At 41.5% G+C, this 16,052-nt stretch overlaps 1 protein-coding gene across 1 annotated transcript in view; it reads left to right on the forward strand.

Moving 5' to 3' along the window:
* Positions 1–16,052, forward strand: part of LOC124262142 (propionyl-CoA carboxylase beta chain, mitochondrial-like) — a 70,437-nt gene that overhangs the window by 4,602 nt on the left and 49,783 nt on the right. Inside the window, 5 exon segments of the mRNA XM_046696601.1 lie at positions 343–411; positions 1,785–1,841; positions 3,004–3,178; positions 5,296–5,345; positions 15,865–15,906. Coding sequence (XP_046552557.1) covers positions 343–411; positions 1,785–1,841; positions 3,004–3,178; positions 5,296–5,345; positions 15,865–15,906 — 393 coding nt within the window.

Raw genomic sequence — 16,052 nt, forward strand, 5'->3', positions numbered from 1 at the left:
CTATTAAAACATTCCCATTGGTTCTGATGCATTGATGAATGGGGAATATGGATGCATTTGATTTTTCTAAATTGAAATATGTTATCATCTCAAAGGGCTAATGGTATTAATTGTTTCTTGATTGTGTTGATATTGTAAAGGGAAAAAGCCATCAACCATCTGGTCAGTCAGTATCAGAAGTATATTCATGTTAATAATTTTCATTATCATGAGGAGGTCCATTTTACCCCAAAAGATTCTTTGTCTTATCTGTTCACCATGCTAAATGAACTGACATGATGTGACGAGGGATTTTGAAAAGTTTCAATTGTAAGTTTTGAAGTTCTCACATTTTCTGTTCAGTATCCTGGTGACAGTGTAGTGACGGGCAGGGGCTACATCAACGGACGGCTTGTGTTTGTCTTCAGCCAGGTAAGTTGTCTCCCTAGTTATTAGTAGGGCTGCTCAATATAACCGGTTTACCGGTATTTACCGGTTCAGACATGAAAACGATACATATTGCGATACGCTGATCGAAAACCAGTATTTTGACTTGCATTCGGAAAACGTCGTAACACTCGGAAATCTTCGGATATTTCCTTGTTTCATTTGTGCCAAATATTATTCACATTTTTATTTTATCATGATTAAAAGTTGTTATTAAAGCTTAATCAAGCATAGTGATTTTGTTGTGTTTTTGCTCTATAAATCATGCAGTAACTCGACTATAAGTAGTGTTTTGTTTAAAAATATTTCATGCAATATATTGCAATACATATTACAATACATGCTTTCGCATCCCAATATATCACAATATGAATATTTGCTGCAATACCCACCCCTAGTTATTAGCGACTAGTCACAACCATATGCCGCCATCATGAATGACCTTCACCTTGGTGTACCGCTAAGTATTCTTACGCGAATGCTCGATTCTCTTCATATAAATTCACGTACAATTTGCTTCTTCTTCTTAATTTTAAGAATGACATTAAATGATAAAGAGATAATTAACCTTGTGTGTTTCCATATCATTAATATCATATGTTAGGAATAAAAAATATGTATTATGCTCCTAACATATGATATTATTCATACGGAAACACACTCGGTTGATAAGCTCTATGTCAGTGAATATCCTAGCACAACTATCGCTTTTGTTCTTTGAATGGATTTTCTCAATGATTATAAGGTTCCAAGTGATTTAATAAAAGCTGAATCTACAGAGTCTGTTTCAAAACTGCTGAAGTTTTCTAAAATCTCCTTTTCCATTCAACAGACAGTAAACACTTAACGGTGCATTAGTTGTAGTGCTACTTTAGCAGCATCTTACCGTGGTTGGAGTGCTAAAATTGCTTTTTGGAATTGTTCCTAAATCTTCAATATCATTCAGGAATTAGTATCATACATAGCAACAGTCACTGAACAGTTCGACCTCTGTGATTCTACTAGCAACAGGGCAATGTTGAGTATATATATATTAGGGCACAAGATTGATATTGTAAACAAACAGTTTTAATTTCTATAATAATCAGGAAGATACACATTTCAGTTTCATGATTGTTAAAACTTACAACAATAACAATACCATATTTAATGTACTTCCAGAATATATTTTCATCTTGTTCATACACCGACAGAGGCGGTGGAGTAGCCTAATGGTTAAAGCGTCTTCTCGTTAAGCTGGAGACCCGGGTTTGATTCCCCACATGGTACATTTCTGGTGTCCCCCGTCGTGATGTTGCTGGAATATTGTTAAAAGTGGCGTAAAACCATACATACTCACTCACCAAGTATTGTTTCAGGACTTCACTGTATTTGGTGGAAGTTTGTCGGGCGCCCATGCAAAGAAGATATGCAAGGTGAGTTTACTCGGGTGCAAATGGCCCACTGGCCTGAGATAGTTTACTTTCAGTAATGGCTACTGGAATGCTTGTAAATTTTCAGAATTTGATGGGAAAATGTATAATGGCGCGAGGCTAATGATCCAGCAAGGTTGAGGTGTGAGGATCGAGCCCACCTGTGACCGGGTGTAAAAACCTTGGAGTCAACTTTGTGTGCAGACTCTTTCAGTGTTGTCACAACCCCTAGTGTACAGTACACAACCCTGAGCACTTAAAAGAACCCATGAATCTGTTGGTATTTGACCCGATGGTGGCAACATGAATACGTACAAACACTTAGTTGCGGGTACAGCAACGTGCAGTGAACATGGACAAAGTACTGTGACTATGTGTCCCAGTCCACCCAGCTGTGAATGGATACCTCGTGAGGGTGGGAAAGCCACAATAACTCAGTGCGCCTAGTGGCTGCAAGAGTTGTATACTCCCCAGGGAGTTGAGATTGATAATGCGATGTGCCGTTGAGATTGACATCCAATGATCGAGGGAAAAATACCAGCGCCTTGATAAAAGTAAATGGTAACCAAAATTGATATAGACCTATCAATCCCTATTCTGCCCTGTTTGGTCAGTACAGATACCTCTGTACATTTAGTCACTCATATTTGATATATTTGGGGAGTTTCAAATCCACAAAATAGATGCCTTTGTATTATATGGCTGTGGATATTTTAAGTACATTCTGTTGTTTATGAGCACCATATTATGGAAGCCAAATAGATGAAGTTATTAAGGATAAGGTTTTTGGTTGTTAAGAATGAAATTTCAATTTGATATGGTAAGAAAATTCAATCATTTCAGAAATCGTACCTCTGATTGGTTTGAACTCTGAAGATCAGGGTTAGAATATTCAGGAGCTACAAATGAGATCAGTTGGTCGAAGTTCCAGACTTGGTAGATGTATGTCATCTTATGCCATTTGTGGTATTGATGCTCATGATGTCTGTCACTGGATTGGTTGGTCCAGAGTCAATTATTATGATTATAATTTTACAGGCTGCTGGTGTGCAGCTAGGATATTGTTGACTTTAACAGAAACAAACAAGATTCTGATTGTTTTAATAGTGCATCATTCATATAGGTTTAAAGAGATGTCGACTACAGATCGACTGTTGTATTACAGATCATGGACCAAGCGATGCTGGTTGGCGCCCCAGTCATTGGCCTCAATGACTCGGGAGGAGCAAGAATCCAGGAAGGGGTGGAATCTCTAGCAGGATATGCTGACATCTTCCAGAGAAATGTCAATGCATCGGGTGTGATACCCCAGATCTCACTCATAATGGGGCCGTGTGCAGGTAATGTAGATCTCGCTCTATAGAGTTGTGTCCCTTAGATGTGCCAGGAACCTGTGATTGTTGGTTCAAACCACAAATTTGCCATGATAGTGTTTTGTTTGTCCTCACCATTCTCATGCTGGTGGATTTAACCAAAGTGGTAATCAACTCAGATGTTCATCACTCTAGGTTTTTCCTTCCACAACAAGCTGACATGGAGTGATGTACCTTAAATGTATCCATGTTACCTATGGCATTTCTGTTTGCTCTATAGAGTTGTGTCCCGTTAGATGATTAATCAACTAGCTTGGGGCTAATGTGGCCATTTGCTTGAGGTCTTCTTTATGGTCTACAGAGTTGTGTCCTTAGATGTGCCAGGAACCTGTGAATATTGGTTCAAAAAACACAAAGCTTACCATGATAGTGGTTTTGTTTGTCCCAACCATTCATATGCTGATGGATTAACACCAAAGTGGTAATCATCTCAGACCTTCATTACTTTTGGCTTTCCTACCACATCAAGCTGACATACAGTGATGTGCCTGAAATATTAATCATTTTTAAAACACAACTCAATCACCTACTCAATGCTAGTCATGACAGAGCCCCATTGTTGTCCGTCATCACACACACCATGCTGGCGATCTTCAGTTCGAGCGGAGAGAGACTGAGCATGCTGAGTGTGTATTGAGACTCAAAGCTCCTGATTCTAGGACAGGGAAAGTCAGTTATTTGATTCCCTGTCAGATACCATAGGTAGGACACTTTCGTTCCGTATAATTCGTATGTAATGAGACCTCGTGTAGTATTCTCTATGAATGAGTGCCTCCCACTGGTGCTTGACATTGTTAGCGAAGGGGCCCCAGGTTGTCCGCGATCAAGTGTAGTGCGATGGGTGAAGCGAGGCGCAAGGCGAGTGCAGCTACACGCGGAATCAATTTCATTGTCATGCAATGCACTTGCACTAGGCTACATCTGCTCTACCTTTCACAAACCAAATGGGTTTGTTCAATGCCATGCACCGCCTATTTCTCGTAAACGTGTTCTATGCGCCGGTCCAACTTATCCTTGTTTGCCAGTATGTTGGGGCATGGTTTATCAGAGGGACAGCACAATGCAACACTCGTACTAATACAAACAGCCACATACACACATGCTCTTCTTTGTGTGAGTGAAGTAATCTTCAGTGCAATGTTAAATCACAGGGGCGGTGGGGTAGCCTAGTGGTCAAACCGTTGGCTCGTCACGCCGAAGACCCGGGTTCGAATCCCCACATGGGTACAATGTGTGAAGCCCATTTCTGGTGTCCCCCGCCGTGATGTTGCTGGAATATTGCTAAAAGCGGCGTAAAACCAAACTCTGTCTGTCAGTTAAATCACATTTCACTTGTCCACATTATCACCAGCAGTTTACTGTAGAACACAGATAGATTGAACAGCGAAAGAGTGCAGCAACAACAAATTTGTATGAAATCCCTAATTTAGCTCCTACCTGTTACCATGTAAAATGTGCATCTATACAACATACACTCTAAACATACTTCAGTGAATTCTTATTTTTGATCCGCCATAAATGTATAAGGTTTATAATGAACTGAGAAATCTCAGTGTAATCAGATGTCAGTAACAATTGGCTGACTATCAGCAGCGACTATGCGCACTTGCCAAACTTGTGTGCTAATCTTAACTATAATCTGGAAGTTGGACAAACCTTTTTGTAAAATAAACATTAAACTTACATTTTATGAGATTTAATGCTTTAACATAATGTTCCAAGTATTGAGTATCAAAAGCTGATTCCTGTGGTCCCTTGTACAGCTTGTTCAGCTTGACCTGATCAGGTGAATACTAATGCTTTGCGTGACCGTGTCACAACTGATTGGGTCTATTATTGTGAAGGGGTGCACCTTTGTCAGTTGATTGTCAACATGTCCGAACAGCTGACACAAGGTCGCCGCTTATCATCCTCTGCTCCCCTATTGAATGAGTTTAACTCTCGACCTGCCGTTTGTGCCATTTTGACCTCCTGGGTCATGCATATGTAGAGTAGCTCAGGTCAAGCTGAACAAGCTTTACTTCGTGTTTCATTGTAAAGGAGGTATATAGATTGCCAGGCCTAATTCCAATTTTTCCTTGTAGGTGGCGCTGTGTACTCACCCGCTCTGACAGACTTCACCTTCATGGTCAAGGTGAGTTTTGTGTATGATCCAACAACTGTTTGCAGCATGGAGCCAGGAAGTAGGGTAGCCAAGTGTTTGAAGTGTTCACTCGTTGTGCCTGAGACCTGGGTTCGATTCCCCACATGGGTACAATTTGTGAAGCCCATTTTTGTTGAATTTGAAGTAAAATGAGATTGTTTTAAGGCTTAACAATAAAGACAAGTGAAAACTAGATTTTTTGACCACTGTCCTTTGGAATCCCTACTTTCTGGAACGTGACTGTATACATGTTGATGCGCACATTCCATATTTCAGAGGCTCAGATAAGCTTAGTATCCAGGTCAAATACGCATATTAAATTTCCAATGCATTGAAAAATAATTGTTGCGAACAAATTATGCGTTTAAAATGTCGGATATGCAAAAGGTTTAAAACAAATGCGTACGAAATATATTTATAAAAATCGCTTGCGTAATGAAAAAGACATCTATTGCTATCAAGTTGTACTGTTAGTATAGGACTAGTGTTGTACTGTCAGTATAGGATGAGTGATTTTTTATGAAATCATTTCCATTATATTTAAGTTTTTTATGATTAGGTATGACATAAGGCAGAACATACCTGCTTAGTAAACTTACTCAATGACATAATACTTAGGTGAATAAAATGACTGAAATACGCACATATTTGAAAGCAGTGGGTAACGGAAAATGAAATACTCACTCAACATTCATAATACCCACTCCCAAAAAATACAGTGGGTAACGTACCCACATGAACTAAATTTTATATGAAGCTCTGCCGTATTTGCCATATGTCAACTTCTATGTCAATTTGTAAGTAGGCCTTGTACATGTCATAGGCCCCTGTTCTACCAGTAGTAAGTTAAACGTGACAGTTTCTTGTGTATAATGCAGAATTTTTACAGTACTTTCACCAGCAAAGGTATGTACAGTATACGATGTTTAAGACAAACATGCTTATAACAAATAAGGATATATCAAAGTGTTTCTTTTTTGTTTAATTATGATGATGATGTTACTTGCATTAACCGACATATTTTGCAAACAATCCACTTAGCTGTTTTAGTCAAATGTGTATAATGAACAACAGTTACGACAAAATATATTTAATTTGAGTTCATTACAACCATAGTTTAATCTATACTTGCCTAGTAAGCATATGATGGAAATGTTATATTTCCCCGACATTCATCCAAGTTTGTTTTCTACCCAATCTCCAACTACAAATTTAACTTGTGTATTATATTAATAATCAGCTTTCTCTGACGGCTGTGCCCATTGTCCTTATTAGTGTACATATTTGTCACTCAAAAACGTCACTAGTCGGGATGACCTTTGTCTATTTGCTTGATGTAGTTGTTGAATTCAAGTGACCCTGTGGAGAATGGAAGAGGTGGAAGGAGAATTTATCAATTGCAGTGTGCAGATATTGTAAAAAATAAATGAAAATATTTGATTGGTTCTGTATTTATTTATTGAAGATGTTTCCAACAAAAACATTGAGGTAGAGGCATAGGGTTGTCAAACCCGATATGCTGAGGGAAAGGTTCTTCTCGAGGTGCGATACTGATACCACAAGCTGAGAGTATTACAGGCCTTTTCATGAGCCCAAGACATCATACTAACTGAAAACAGTGTCAAACAGAATCAGTACTGGGGAGGCTACGATTTGAAATTTTTTCAGCTGCCTCCTCCTGGACTATTAGCTGTATTGAATCTATATTCCTGCTTGATGAATGTTTTTGATGAACAGTCACCAGTGGTCATTATACTTCCCATCAAAAGTTCAGACTCACTTAAAACATTCACTATATGTATATACATATGGTTACATCAAAGATTGACTTCTCCACTAACTTGGGGGAATCAACTGCAAACCATATGCAGATGAATTGCATGAGGATCATGCATCAAATTGCTGAAAGGAATGTGCAAATATTGTGCATGTGAACAGTTGTGTTTTGGTGTAAAGTTTTGTTAAGAATTCACCAATTTTCTCAGATTTTTATCATTTATTGAACTCGTGACAATAATCTTTTCAGCGTTACAAATTTGTTTTACAATACATCAGTTCATCTGTAAACAGAACCTTTAAACAAAATTGAATATTTTGCAAAATTTAGTTAGAACAGTTGCCTGAAGTAATTGGCTATATTTACAATAGTGAGTCTTTTGATGGGAAGTATATTGTTACTGGTAAATTTTAGGGCTGCGCAATATAACCGGTGGTTAAACTTTGCTCACTAATGCAATTGGTTATGATCATAAATGATTTCAAATGTTGGCGTCTTAAATGAAGGCTCTTGCTCCATGATTTCCAATGCATGTAATTTGCTCAACTAAAGTTACTTGTATAACAGTTTACAGACCCTTCTTTGAGAAGTGAAGACTGAATATTGATACCCTAATTTACCTTCCTACACAACCTTCAACCCATTTCCGGGGTGGAAATATCTTTAAAGTTGCTAGTGTACTCCTGTAAAATCACTTGCCCTGATAATTTTTCCACTATACCGGCCATTTTCTTGTTGATTTTTTAAATAAACAACATAATTAACATTGGAAAGTCAACTGGACACTGGTACAGTGTGATATACAAATTTTCTTGCCCGACAGAAAAAAAACACTGGACTCGATCGTCGGGCAATGGGTTATTTCCACCCCTGCATTTTCAAACCAACAACCAGAAGGGGTCTTTTGTACGTATATATTTTACATTTAATCAAAATTTCCCGTTACATAGTCACAACAGTGCCTCTTTCTCAGACTTCATGGTAACACTTGTTTCAACATGCAGATTATCTTCCAATTGTTCACCACATGAACAGAAAGATAATCTAGTGTGTCTCATGACGGGGCAGTGTTAACACTATTGTCTTGTAACATTTATAAGAGTGAGTGAGTGAGTGAGTTTATATTTACACCACACTCAGCAACATTCCAGCCATATGGCGCCGGTACATTTATCAGAAAGCTGCCCTTGTGTAGGTATGGGTATTATCACACAGATCTTGTTTCTTTTCAGATATAGAACAAATATGCTAAAACACCTTGAATACACACACAGTTACATTGTTTAATTTGATTATAATGATCATTTAAACCAAACACACCAAATGTCAGATAGTATAACAAAATAGTGTAACATACAAGTCTGAATTCCCAAACAGATGGAGGAATGGAACATTGATGATTAGGGCTGTGCAATATAACCGGTTTTATTATTTATATGTTCAGACATGAAAACGATACGTATTGCGATACGCTGATCGAAAACCGGTATTTTGACATGCATTCGGAAAACTTTGTAACACTCGTTTCATTTGTGCCCAATATTACTCACATTTTTATTTTTTCGTGATTGAAAGTTTTTATTAAAGCTTAATCAAGCATAGTGATTTTGTTGTGTTTTTGCTTTATAAATCAAGCATTAACTCGATTATAAGTTCTTTTTTGTTAAAAAAAACTTCTTGCAATATATTGCAATACATATCGCAATAAATGCTTTTGCATCGCAATATATCGCAATATGAAAATTCTCTGCAATACCCACCCCTAGTAAATTTCCTGGAGGGTTGACAACAACCAAGTTAATAACTATTGTATGTGCACTAAGGCAAGTATCACTTCAGGAGTATTGTTTACTTCATCTTGGTGGTAGTGGTGATGTCTTTGAATGTTTTTCTCATGTAAGGTTGGAATGAAATAACATTATAATGACGGAGGTGGTGAGGAAATTGAACGATGCCAATTACGGTTTTGTGAGGAATACATTAGTGGTGGTCCGATTAATTGAAATAATCGTTTAATTGAAATAATCGAAGATTTTTCCTTATCCTGACTCATGCTCTTTTGCTTGTCTTCTTCTTCTTGCGAACATAGTGGAACACGTGTATCTCCTTAATTGAAGCTCCCTTCAATGTAAAATCAATAATTGGTACTCACCAAGAGTTGCCTCCCTTGCCCTTTGCGCGCGAACAGGTGTCGCCACCCTCTGGCCTCATGCTTCACTCTCTCCTTCTTCGCCCAGTGAGCAGGATGTGAGAGCGCCTGTGTCTCCTTACACACTATATCCTTTGGTTTTTCTTAGTTAGTTACCTCTTATAGGTTACTATAGAGGTATAGCTAGTATCCTTCATTAATTTGCATTGATAATTAATCGTATTTCTACTGTTTATTCACGTGAGTTCGTGATTGTTCAGCTAGTATTACGTTGATGAAAATCTGTACTATTTGTAGATTACGTTTTTCTGTTGCTGACCCGCATGCATTATGCCCTAGTTGTGCTACTTTTGTGCGTTTGATTCACGTTGCAGTTACTGCATTAATCTATCTAATTCTGCTTTTCATAAATATCTTTGCGTCTTGAGGCGTTACATGCAGATAGGTCACGCAAACAAGGGTTAGACATGGCCGATACATCGGATTCCCCATCCAGTCAGCTGCTGTCGATCGACCCCCTCACGTCTGGTGTTCCGCTAGAGACCCCGTCGGAAGAGGGGCGTGGGATGCAGTCCGCCACCTCTAAGAAGCGTCCTGCCTCCCCAGACGTCCGTCATCGCAGGCAAAGTCCAAGAGGGCCTCGACGTCTTCTCAACGCAGACTTCGGACCCCCAGGGCAGCGCCTACCTCAAAGGAAAGTCTCGCGAAGTCGCCAAGAACTTTCTCAGCCGAGATCGCTCCAGCCGCCGAACTGGGCCTCTACGATGATCAGCCGATCATCATCCCTGACGTACGCCACAAGAAGCGGCCGGTGACAGCTACAGTGACATCAGCAGAGATCGCCATGCAGCCTGATGTCTCTACACTGATGTCAGACGACTCCCCTGAGGGCCCAGCCGCTATCATCGCAGAGAGGGCACCGACTACTTCGTCGCAGACCATCCCAGACGAGCTGTTGCGGCAGATCATGACCATGATGGAGGGCCACTACAGACGGGAGAAGCAGCCAGCCCAGGGCCTGAGCAACGCAGACGACACCCCAGAGGCACCCCCCGTCAGCGTAGCAGCCACGACGGCCGCCTTCGAGAAGGAAGTCACAGACCACCTCGACGAAGGACCCAGATGTACAGCCTTCGAAGGCGGGAGAGATCGTCACCTTCCTCGGCCTCAGATGCGGACTCAGACCACCAGACCTCACGGAAGCCGTCACGGAGGTCAAGTTGCCGTTCCCCAGGTCCGGACGCAGAGGAAGCTTCACGAAGGCCGTCACGAAGGACACCTGACCCCAAATCGTCATCGTCCAGAAGGACATCGAGGGACTACTCAAGAGCTTCGCGAAGCTATAAACATTCTCCTCGCAGATCTCCGAGAAGGTCATCCCATAGACGCAGATCACCTAGACGATCTCCGCGACGTTCACCACGCCGATCTCCGCGTACATCACCACGTCGATCACCTCGCAGGTCACCACACAAGTCTGCACACAAGTCTAAAGTCAGGTCTCCCCAAGCGTCACCCGACATAGAGATAGCAGCACACAGTTCACCATCAGAAGAGCATCAACCTCTCATCACCGATGCTGGAACAGAAGATGATGGAGGCATCATTTTCTCAGACGCTGAGATACGATATTGGATGGTAAACAACCTAGATCTCTCTTCACCGTCCAAGAGTGGCAACTCAGCGCAGACATACCTGATGAAGGAAGATGATGCAGACGCCGTCACCCTACCTCCGATCGACCCGATTGCTGCGGTGCCACAGAATCTAGATACAGCCTTCCATAAAGCCACGAAAGTGCAGACACCACATCTGCCGAACTTTCACGCCAAGAAGTTCTCCACGCACAATATGGACCCCTTCCTCAAGGCACAAGACATCGATGACAACTACAAGCTGATCAGCGATGTTAAGAACAAGAACTACAAGATTGACGATCGCAAGCTGGTGCAGATAGAAACCATGACGAGACGCCATGTTTTTTGGCCTAAATAGATCTAGAACGATCAATGAGACACTTATCACCAGATTTCGTAATACGACCTCTGAAGATGATAGGATGATCTACTCGGCCCTACTGATGCAAAAGAAGGACCAGCAGTTCCTAACAGATCATCTCACATCTGTCTCAGCAGCGCTGACCTTAGCTCGTCGTCAAGGCCTCCTCGCTTCCTGCAGCTGGGGTGAGAACTTTACAGCTCCACTCTATACAGCCCCGTGGTCTTCCCCATCCATCGTTGATGGAGGAATAGACAAAGTCTCCAAGGAAGTCACTAAGGACTCCAGAGAAGTCCTTATGATCAAGTCGATGGACACGCTAGCCAGCGTCATCAGGCAGACTTCACAAAGATACTCAGGGAGATCTAAGTTCTCTGGACTACAGAGAGCACGGGATAGGAAGATAGCCAGCGCCAGGGGAAAAGATTCTTTTCGTCGCCCATATGGCAACTATAGAGGAGGGTCAGGAAGAGGCAGGACACCCAGAGGTTCCCGCAACTATAAACGCTGAAAGACAGGTTCGGAACGACTGGAGTCTTCCACCCCCCAGCCGTTCCAGTACAACCGTCACAAGTGGGTGGACGCCTCCAACTACACTGGGAGAACTGGGGAATGTTACAAGACCCATATGTCTCCAACATTCTTCAACACGGATTTCGTATCCCACTACAGGCCACGCCTCCGCTGACAGTCAACCCTCACAAGTTCGACTTACAGGCACAACTACCAAAGTTAAGAGAGGCTGTTACATCACTCCTAACCAAGCAGGCCATAGAAGTACTAGATCAAGTAAACATCGAACCAGGCTTCTACTCCCCAGTTTTCCTAGTACCCAAGAAAAACTCCAAGGAGAAATACAGACTCATTTACAACATGAGCTTTTTCAACAGGAATTATCTACGCAAACCACCAAAGTTTCGCATGATACACCTACCTCAGTTACGGCAGTTGATTCGCCCCATGGATTACATGGCCAGTATAGATCTGCAAGACGCATATCTACATATCCCGATACATCCCGAATCCAGGAAATACCTACGATTTAGACTAGACGGGCTGCATTACCAATGGAAAGTACTCCCATTCGGAATATCATCAGCCCCCCTGGCTATTCACGAGGATAACGAAACCTATTGTCACCTATCTACATCGTCTAGGGCTACGCAGTGTGTTTTACCTCGACGACGGGATACAAGTAGATCAAGATCCACAGCATCTCAAACTACAGTTAAACTACATCATAAAGCTACTAACACAGCTAGGATGGTTAGTAAACTTACTCAAGTCGGACCTAGTACCATCGCAAGATCTGCAGTTCCTAGGCATTCGATTTATCACGACTCTCAACCGTATTGTCGTACCAGAAGACCGTTGGCTCAAGATCCAACAGACCATTCCGCCAGCTCTACTCTCTCCGTTACCACTACGACAATGGCAGAGCTTGTTGGGTCTCCTCACATCAGCCCAAGACATGACAGTCAGAGGCAGATTACAGTTACCAGTTACAGGTCTTCATCAACGCACATCTCGACGACCTACAACCATTCAGTCTACCGAAACATCTCAGACCTCATCTACTATGGTGGACCAGGAGGTCGAATGTCTGCGAAGGTATTTGTTTAGCAGAGCAGGAATTCAAAACCCATCTATATGTAGACGCGTCGCTCCAAGGTTGGGGAGCTCATCTCGCCAACCGGACGGCATCAGGGTTATGGAATCAGCAAGAAAGCAAGCTCCATATAAACATGTTAGAGATGAAAGCTGTAATCAATGCCATACTTCATTGGAGCACCATTCTACAGAATGCGCACCTAATGATTCATACCGACAACTCGACAGTGGCGTTCTATGTGAACAAACAAGGCTCAACGAGATCACTGAACCTATTGACTTTAAGCTTTCAACTGTTCGATCTAATCCACGATCTAAACCTACATGTCAGAGCATGTCACATTCCCGGAACCAAGAATGTACTAGCAGACCCACTCTCTCGGCCACATCAACCGTCACCATCAGAATGGATGCTCAATACAGAAATATTTGCACAGATAATCAAGCAAATAGGAGCGCCGCTAGTAGATCTATTCGCCACACGCTTCAACAATCAGCTACCGACATTCGTGTCACCAGTCCCAGACCCACAAGCATGGGCAGCGGACGCTCTAAGCATATCCTGGAAGGCCTCAATGCGTGCAGCGTTCCGCCAGCAATAATACCTCAAGTGTTACAGAAAATCAGACAAACACAGAGCCTCCAACTCACTTTGGTCAGCTCTACTGGCCAGCCAGAACGTGGTTTCCCATTCTAATTCAAGAAATCGGTCAACCAACACTAGAGCTACTCAAGCGCTCAAATCTATTAATACATCCACACACCAAACAGGTGCACGGAAGCCCAGAAGTATTCCAACTTCATGTATGGACTGTATTAAAATGTGTTTAAACAAGAGAGGATATTCTACCAGGGCGGCAAAAGCGTCACGCTTGCCTTACGCAATTCTACACGTAACTTGTACGACGACAAGTGGCACAGTTTCGAAAATTACTCAAGGGATTTACAGCGAGAGATGCTACTCATCCACAAGTGGCAGATTATTTGTGTTACTTACGGCAAAACAAACATTTAAAAGGCTCGACATTGTCAACATATCTTGTCGCGCTTAGTTCTGTGATTACTATGAGAACGGGTGTCAAATTGACTAAGACTCCAGAGTTACTGGCCTTACTACGTGCTTTCCGATTGGAGGACCAAAAGCGGAAGTTCCACGCTCCAGCTTGGGATCTGAATATAGTGCTACAACACCTCACAAGTGAGGCTTATGAACCGTTGGAATCGACAACCTTTGAATTTCTCTCACAGAAAACGCTTTTCCTGTTATCTCTAACCACAGCAGCCAGGATGTCAGAAATTCACGCACTAGATTATGAAAGGATACAGTTTGATGACAATCAAAACACAGCACACCTGGGACTAAGATGGGATTTCATCGCCAAAAATCAACTACCAGGTCAACCAGACAGGTTATTCCATATCCCTGCACTATCCTCGATTCTCGGATCTCAAGATACACTGGACTTGTCTCTATGCCCAGTCAGAGCTCTCAAAATCTATTTACGACGTTCCAAAACAAGGCGAAGATTTCTCAAACGATTATTCATCCCCTTGTCGGCAACAACTCAGACAGAAGTCTCTCGTACCACCATATCTATATGGATAAGAACTGTCATACTTCGCGCCTACAAGGCAGCAGGACTGGACCCTCCAACAGCATCAAATCCCCATGAGATCAGGGCATTGGCTTCCACTCTCTCGCCCTACACGGTAACTGTTCATTGAATACAATTATGGAAGGATGCTTTTGGAAATCTAACATGGTGTTTGCTAATCACTATCTGAGAGATATCACCACCGAGGGCGTCTCAGGTATTCACCATTTCGTCCCTTGGTCCTCGCTTTGCAGTTGACAGTCCCTCAGAACGCGTTAACACATAGTCTTACGAGATTAATATGCATAATTGATACATGCATTATCTAGCTATAACTCTACGGAGTTCTAGCACTATGTTTATATACTTAGCTTAGGTCTACTCACCCTTAAGCTTTTACTGATGATTATGTTCAGTTGTATAGCTTCTCTATCAGAGTCGCTTTTATATTGTTATTTGATAATATCACAGTATATTATTATTGTAAATACCCCAGTATGGCAATATATAACCTATGGCTTATAATAGAGGAAATATCCTAAGTCTATGCCTTTATGAAGTTCCCGTAAGGGGTTATTACAGTTATATCTATATAAATCACTAATTCTATAAATCCAAAGTATTCTGTTTTCCCACCTCCGCTTCCAGTAGGATTCTACAAACAAAGAGCATAAGTCAGGATAAGGAAAAATATGTAATTTTTAGAGTAAAATTGATATTTTATACTTATCCTGACTCATGAGGTAAGCCCTCCAATCCTCCCCACATAACACTTTGGATTTCCCTGTAAATTCAAGTGTTGGGCTCGCAAAATCAGGAGAGAGTGAAGCATGAGGCCAGAGGGTGGCGACACCTGTTCACGCGCAAAGGGCAAGGGAGGCAACTCTTGGTGAGTACCAATTAGTGGTTTTACATTGAAGGGAGCTTCAATTAAGGAGATACAAGTGTTCCACTATGTTCGCAAGAAGAAGAAGACAAGCAAAAGAGCATGAGTCAGGATAAGTATAAAATATCAATTTTACTCTAAAAATTACATATTGGTCGCAGTGACTAAACGACCAAGCAATCTAACATGTTTTCTCATAATCGAATGCAACCAATCTTGGACAATTGTTTGCATCAACAACAGTTTTCTTAAGGTTGGTTTTGTCTGTGTCATTAAGTTTACATTTCATAAGCACTACGAGCCCATTCTAAGTCATGATGGAATTTGTCTTAAAGAATCTAGGAAATCTGTGTTCCTAACATACTAAGATGAGAGTCATGTTGGCTAGCTCAAAAGGTCTAAAAATAGTTCTAGAAAGATGTTATGACACATGCTTGTATAATCATGATAATAATCTCTATGTCTGGCTGTCATTGTTTTGTACTCATTTCCAGGAAACCTCATACCTGTTTATCACAGGACCTGAAGTTGTCAAGGTAAGTGATTATATCACATATTAATTATATTCCCTAGGTATGGTGCCACTGTTTGTTATGCGGAGTTGCCCCCCTTACATATTATTAACTACCTCCATGGTTTAGTGGTTAGACCATCTGCCCGGAGAGTGGAAGGTCGCGGGTTC

Source organism: Haliotis rubra, unplaced genomic scaffold (assembly GCF_003918875.1).
Source record: "Haliotis rubra isolate DU_JTF1 unplaced genomic scaffold, ASM391887v1 Scf823, whole genome shotgun sequence".
Taxonomy (NCBI): Eukaryota; Metazoa; Mollusca; class Gastropoda; order Lepetellida; family Haliotidae; genus Haliotis; species Haliotis rubra.